General features: G+C 26.4%; 1 protein-coding gene across 4 annotated transcripts; it reads right to left on the minus strand.

Annotated features, from left to right (window-relative positions):
- Positions 1–71: 71 nt before the first annotated feature.
- Positions 72–7,251, minus strand: LOC114131723 (asparagine-rich protein). 4 transcript variants are annotated; one of them, XM_027997019.2, is made up of 10 exons: positions 7,084–7,250; positions 6,588–6,871; positions 6,165–6,240; positions 4,790–4,925; positions 3,909–4,074; positions 3,551–3,812; positions 3,242–3,360; positions 3,035–3,166; positions 2,333–2,467; positions 72–1,126 (listed from the first exon to the last, which is right to left on the minus strand). In XM_027997019.2, exons 2-10 carry the CDS (start codon positions 6,804–6,806, stop codon positions 902–904), a joined length of 1,470 nt encoding a protein of 489 aa, XP_027852820.2. In that variant the 5' UTR covers positions 6,807–6,871; positions 7,084–7,250; the 3' UTR covers positions 72–901. The 4 variants fall into 4 exon arrangements, with proteins under 4 accessions (XP_027852820.2, XP_027852819.2, XP_050053097.1 ...); XM_027997018.2 differs by having other exon boundaries at positions 4,790–4,970; XM_027997020.2 differs by having other exon boundaries at positions 959–1,126; positions 2,313–2,467; positions 4,790–4,970; positions 7,084–7,251.
- Between the last annotated feature and the right edge of the window lie 432 nt (positions 7,252–7,683).

Below are 7,683 nucleotides of genomic sequence, written 5' to 3' on the forward strand. Positions count from 1 at the left end.
ATTTATGTTATACAACAATATATTTCACATTTTAACATTATAAAGTATAAATAAATATATAGACAATACCATATTGTACAAAAATATTTATTATTCTGTATAGTTTTTAATTTGGTAGGTAGTTGTTAAGAATACCCATTTTATTAAAATGTAAACAGACAGTTCCGTAAAAAATATCGGTTAGAAAAATGGTATAAAAAAAAAAAAAATAACAAAAACCGCGATCTTATATTTAATATGACTAGGAATGAAGTAACAATAATAGACGCATACGACTAACGTAAAGTTCTATTAACTAAAAAAATCTTTATCCTAAAGAAAGTTAAAACACCGTTTTGTGTAAAATTATTAAAAACTTTTCAAATAATCGCAATACATAATAACATAATATTAACAAACGCATAAATTTGTTCTACTTTCCACTATATGAAATAATATTTGAGTTAATCACAAACATTGTAGTTTGTAAATCATTCGGATATCCACATTTTAATTAATCTGAATAATATTCATGACTACGGGGTAATATACCTACCACATACATAGTATACATAATATATTATTATATTATTATATACGTTTTTCCGTTCCCAAAATCTTTAATTGAATATTATTATTTTATACTTAATTTAAAAAAAAACATGTCACGTGGTAGAATACTTAGTAATGAAAAAAGTGATATTAATTTAAATAAAAAATAATTCGGTTTGTAAAAAATATAGATATGCCTAATATGTAATGTGTATAAATGATGTAGAAGAAACACAATAAATAATGTACAAAGTGTTGTTTTCCAGAACTATCACAATTGTAAATATTATATATTATTGTTTATTATAATATTGTAATAATAACAATATAATATCGACCGCGTGGTCTAGGTGGTAAAATATATAAGACGCTAAATGTTGGTTTTCGAACTGTAATAATGCACCGTGCAAGGCGGAAGTGCCCACTGCGACGCTCTCAATTCGATCAAATGCAGTAGGGTCTTTTTCACGGATGCTGTACAGTCTTGAGTCAGCAGAACGTCCCGAATGGATACATACAGTTGTTTCAATGTGTCGGGCACCTCTTGTTCCAGGTCTCTTCCAATGCCGTTCACGATGTTAAACAGGCATTCGATCTGAAACGAACAACATTTTAAATTATTCGATATCTTGAACTAATTACTGAATACGTGCAAAAATCTAAGTTGCAAAGTAACTTCTTTCAAACTTTTTACTTAACCAATTAGTTAATTAATTAATTTTATAACTGATGTTTTCTGTCGTAAGAAAATAACAAATTCCAATAATTTAAAAAGTAATGTTTTTAAGCTGAAATAGTGTTTACACAATATGTCTATAAATTATAACTATAGTTAACACAAATCACTTTATAATTCTGATTTAATCACTATAATATATACGATTCTTATTTTTAAATTTATATAAACATAATATAAATAATATTCCTTGAATTAATAATTATTTAGTTGACACGAAATTCTAATTTCCTTAATCACTACGACTGATAGTGTGCAATAAGAAAATTAAAAATTACAGAATCAGTATACGTGATACGTAAACCTGACGATAAATTAGCAAAAATAAAAGATCTTCTTTTAACTGAGTTAAGTTAATATTTTCTTCATATTAATTTCATACATGTACACTTAAATATATTGTTTGTTAACATATTGTTAACTTATAGTTTAACGTTATCAACATTGACTTAAAATAACTATAGTAGTTCGAATTTATTTTTATTTATTACATCAAAAATATATATTTATAAAAGTATTATATTTCATTATAAATATATAATTCAGTTCATTATTCATAATTTATCTTTTATATTAAGAATAATAAATAATAAATGATTACTTGAAAATTTAAAAATATTAAATTTAAATTAAATAGTATTTTATCACCTACATTATAACTGACAATACCTAAAAAAATTATTATGAATGCTATGAAATATTTAATATGATAATACTGATAATAGACAATAGATAAGTACTATAACTATCTAGTTAGTATTTGTTAATAATATTTATCATTTCATTTTAATCGATATTCACAAATATTCAAGTATTTTTCAAATCATTTTAACTAATTTCTTTGACTAGTATGTTATAATATTGTTAAGTACTTAAACTACTGTAATAATACATGTTTACAATAAAAGCTGTATTTATTGTAAAATATTATATTTATCTATTTTTTTTTTTTTGCCTTATTTATCGGGTATAGTACTACTTATGTTATTATTAAATACCTATTAATATTCGTTTAAATGGTGTTAACAATTATTTGGTTAATTACGTTTTTGAAACTTTTATTACTTCTTCAATCGTGTTCTTCTCCTTGCTAGGCGTTAAACAGTGTTCACAAATTTTAAACAATAACATAAGTAGAGCTTGTTTTCGAGAATATACTTCTTTCTCCATCCTGTTTGACAACACTTTATTCTGCTTCATCTGCAAACACATTAAACACAAATCAAGTTAGTTATTGTATAAGTTACAATCAATAAGTCAAAGTACAGCATGCGTATAGCATTTAATAATTATATTTATTTTTTATTAGATTGATTTATATCGATTTGGTAATATTCCCACTTATATTATGGTTATTTTCATTCATGAACAAATACAATGGAATAATAATTATAAATCAAGTGATAGTTATCATAGAAGCTATTTTGCTTTTTGGACAAACATTGTTTAATTAAAATAAACAAACAAACAAAAATAGTAACATAAATTCAACTATTATTCCATATCACGTCAGCAATAATTAATAAACATTAATAAATTATATCTATCATATAAATAATAATCATTATGTTCAACTAGGTAGTCTTAGTCAAACATAGTAAAACACATCATATAATATAATGTACAAACTATATTATAGTATAGTATACATTAATATTGTACTATTTTGATAATATGCAAATAGTATGCAAACGCGACAAATAAGTACCTATGTTAATTTTTTATAAATTGATAATAACGTTTTTAAATTATTTAAGTTTTACTCACTCCTTTGTACATTTGAAGTACGAATGTCGCGTATAAAAAAAATCTGGGTGGTTGTAAGAGTTTCTCTCGTTTTACGAACCACAATTGTATGGTATTAATGATCATATTCACGTAAGTGTCTCTTGTATCTCTCTATTACAATGTTAAATTCTTAAAATTAATAAGAATTGCTAATACTTGTCAGGACGACGTTACAAAAAAAATCACCTCAATTATGTAAAGGGATAAATTAACCGAAGGCTTCATAGCATCTTGGTTGTTAACCACGTGTTCAATTATTTTCAATGCCAAAAGCATTAAGTCTTTTGTTGGCGAATTTTTCGTATCTACAATAGGAAATATAATTAATGATATTTGTGTGCGTCCTATGTCCAAACTTAAATTATTAAGGCTAAACATATTTACATAATATTGTATGGAACAATAATAATTATTGTTTCAAAATGTAAATAACGTCTAAGATCAAATTGGTGCGTAATACATTATTGAAAAGAAATTATATATTTAACTGTATACCTTGAACAATACGTTTGGCCATATCATTTATGTCTTCAGGAAAACAATTTAAGTCTTTGGCAGAAAATTCGTAAGGTTGACATTTCCACGAAGTACGTGTTTCTTCGGAAGTATTATGATAGTATTTACTGTCTGGACCGTTATAGGTTTTTGATCTTCTGAGACTGAAGTCATTTTTTGGATCCACCACATATTTATTTGGTTGATCGTTCATTATAGGTTTTGATTTTTGTTTAGACTCTTTGAATTGCACTTTTGGACCCTAAAATCGTTCTTAAATAATTATTTACACACATCATTCTTGTGATTACTATTCAAAAAGTCCACATCAATAGCCATTTAGTTAATTTAGAATTACCTGAATGTCTTTTTGTTGTATATTGTACTTCATTTGTTGACTATTATTCTTGTATGCGAAATTATTCTTATAATCGTAACTTTTCTTTTGGCTATTTGGTTTAGTATCGTTTGTATAAAATGTCCTCGATCTTGACAATACCGTATTAACATGTTGTCGAGTTCCTCTGAAAAGATTATTACAATATTATTATTTAAAGTATTTATCAAACTTTTTGAACAGTCATAGAAAAAATAATAAGTGTAAAATAATAATAATTAATATGTATTGCATGTTCATTGCTCGTTAGAATATTAAATTATTTCTAATAGTTAGGTACTGAATAAGTATGCTTTTAACTCTTACAAGATGTATATATGAAGGATTTTATCAGGTCAATGACGACAAATTTCAATTTAATTTAATGAACACAGTATACCTAGTACAGATATACATTGCAGTCAACAAAAATAATAAATCGTTTGTGATCTATTATAATGTACCTAATATACGTGTAATGATGTACTGTGTAGATAATGAACCAATATAATATGTATATAGGTAATTATAATCAATATTTCAGATAATTTTATATTCGTTAATGATATTTAAAAAAGTATAAATATTTTAAAATATAAGTGAATAAAAGTACTAAAAATTATCATTTGTTAAAACTTTTTACATACACTTGGAACGAAGATCAAATTATGTTTAGTAAATATATTATGAATCACAATTTTCGAAAATATAATAATTTTATAATTAGAATTTTAAATATATATCAACCTAATTATCGTTAACTATATAATATAAACAATAAGCATACATGTATATATATAGCTACTATAAATTATAATATTATGTATTTGCAGATTAATTTTATTACACAAAACAAAACTTACTCCTGTTTCGCACCATTCGAAATGGATTGAGGAGCTGTATTGGAACGTTCTAAGGAAAACTCTTTGGCGTGAACATTCAGCTTACTGCAGTCTTCAGATATGTCTGATGCTTCTTTTGATTTCTGCGGTCCGTTGGCTACATACACATTATCACTGTTATTATTTATGTCACCTCGAACACCTATGTCATGCCAAATTCACGCATTTAATAAAATGGACTTCATGCTAAACACCCAAACACATTAGGTAAATAAGCATTAAGCAGCGAAGGTTAAGGTCCTAAATATTAATTATATAATACTTTTTTATGTTATCTATTCGTTTTTGGTTAATGATTGTTTTAATAAACATAACTTCTTTTTTATCTAAAATATTTGTGACCACGAAGTCTAAAATCGGTGATAAAGCACGCTTGCCTATTTCCATACACTATAAATAAAATTAAAAACAGCGCTTAAATTTTAATGAATCCCATATTGCATTATTTGTTCTGGATTTTTTGTTATTAATTTCTATACATCATTTCATGTGAGATGGAAATTCTATTTTTTGTTTAAAATTTGTGTTATTAAATTACTCTTTTTTAGAGATATTTTTGATAATCCTAAATCATTAATTGTATTATAAAGTTAAAATAGCTTATAAAACGTTATAATAAAAATGAATACAACTTGTTAACAAACTATAGATGCAACATTTCAGATTTTATTATTATCTAAAGAAGAAATCTAACAGAATAGGTACTCATAATATAATTGGTTATCTCCTATTTTAATTGAAAGTACCTATACATGAATCTTGACTGAATAATATTTATGAAACATCATTAAAAATGTTGTTTATAAGACGTGTATCATCAGATATTCCAAAAACAATTTAAATTATTTAAATATCTATGTAAAATTAATTAATTAGTAACATAATAAGAGCTTAAATTTAAAACAACCACTCTGTAAAATATGTTTGTATTGTTATATAGCGAGTGAATGTTTAAAATAATTAATATCTACATACATACTAGCCACTACACAGACTGCACGTGTAAAATAATAAGTACATTTAGTGAGTGTTATTTAAATAAAACAAAAGTTTCATAATATGATTCATAATGTAGCATGTCAAATTGAAGCAAACATGACAATAGAAGTTCCAATTAAATGGATCAATTTGTTAGTCATAATAATAATGGTAGAACAAAATATAAATTTAAAGTCACGCAGCACAAAATAAAAAATTTGAAACTCGTTTATAAATTCGTACTGCAATCTTACAGTACGCTTGGTACGACAAATATAATTTATTAAACATTTATGTATATTATATATATTATTATACTATACTATATAACATTAATATACTATACGTCTATACATACTCGGCGGACGATAGATTGCAAGCGTAGGTTTCTTTTGTCCTAAAACACTGCTATTACTCCTATTTAGATAGCCTCCCTAACCAACACAGAAGACAAATATTAATAAAATAATAATAAATTGTTCGCATATATACATGAACAGTATTATAAAATTGAATTGCAAAACATTCTGTACTGTGTTTAATCCCTATAAACATAAATATTAATGCATAATAATATATTACATTTTGCAAGAGAGTAAATTGATAGTATTATATTAATGGAAAGTGCATTCAAATGATATCAATAAATAATCATATATTATTACATGTAGAGATCGTTACATATTCTTATCTTCTCGAGTTAAGTACAGTTTTATCAAACGTTTTCGATATCGTTCGCTCGGATAATATTAAGTAGGTATATTATAAGTACTTCAGGTACCTCATGTGTGTTATTGTGGCGTGTAGCAGACGGATTTTGAGGGCCACAGTTGACGAAAAAGCTCCTTTGGCGGTTCAACTCGTTTTCCAATTGTTTTTTGGTTTTCGGATTCGACGAGTTATTTGCTGTTATCCGTTTGTTCTTCCGGAAATTATTATTTCCACCGCCGCCGCCACTGCCGCTGCTGTTGTTGTTACCCTGACTGTCATTGGTATTCATAATTCCTATCCTTTGCGCCTTCGTCCGACAACTACTTTTATGCGATAGTTTATCACCCCTCGAACCTGAATAGCATAAGGTTTAGAAAGTAAAAAAAAATTATTTTATTAAAATACGGTTATCGTTGCACGCGACAATTTTAATATTGTAAGAAAAACGTTAAAATCACATAATCACGAGGGGAAATCCGCGTCCGTTAAATATTATGGTTGTACCGTCTGAATAGAGAATAAAACTATTGTAAAATAATATAGTATATTATGTTTTAATTACGTACTTTTTGTAAAAAGTAGCCGCCGGACGACGAGGACGGACCGCGAGAAGCCGAGCGCCGAGTGACTGCAAGCCAGCACAACTAGTCGTCGACATCGTCGTAGTCATATAACAATATTAATACATGCCAGTATAGTGTATACCTATTATATTATGTATTATGTACTTATATATATATATATAATATATATAAGTATATATGTTTGTAGTATATACACGTTTAAATATATATATTTGTACATGTTGATGTATATATATATATTATATACACTCGTTCAGTGAAGTAAGTACAGAGTGTTTGCAGTGCAAAGCCAGACGAAACGAATAGAACTAGTTACCTTATACATAAATTTTGATTAGTCATGGTATTTTTTTTTTTTTTTTTAAATTAATTTCGGATGACGAGGAGTAATCGAAATAAATATAAAGAAACAAACAACAAAGGATGATAAAGGATGTCGTTGGCTACAACCATATTTACCATACAAAGTTATGGATATTGTGAGCACGCTGTATGTTACGTTGTGGCAATACCGCTGTACGCGCGCCGTGTGTAATAAGAGTAAAATGTAAAAACATCACTTAACTCCGGTGCGGAGCACAT

The sequence above is a fragment of the Aphis gossypii genome, chromosome 1 (assembly GCF_020184175.1).
Source record: "Aphis gossypii isolate Hap1 chromosome 1, ASM2018417v2, whole genome shotgun sequence".
NCBI lineage: Eukaryota > Metazoa > Arthropoda > Insecta > Hemiptera > Aphididae > Aphis > Aphis gossypii.

What these genes read in the sequence shown, in the direction of transcription:
- LOC114131723 (XM_027997018.2), bottom strand. Translation starts at nt 6,806, where the DNA reads ATGAATACCAATGACAGTCAGGGTAACAACAACAGCAGCGGCAGTGGC. An exon ending in TCGAATGGTGCGAAACAGGA is followed by an intron (nt 4,075 to 4,789) that starts GTAAGTTTTGTT and finishes TAATCTTTTCAG; the next exon opens with AGGAACTCGACAACATGTTA. An exon ending in TACAACAAAAAGACATTCAG is followed by an intron (nt 3,813 to 3,908) that starts GTAATTCTAAAT and finishes GAACGATTTTAG; the next exon opens with GGTCCAAAAGTGCAATTCAA.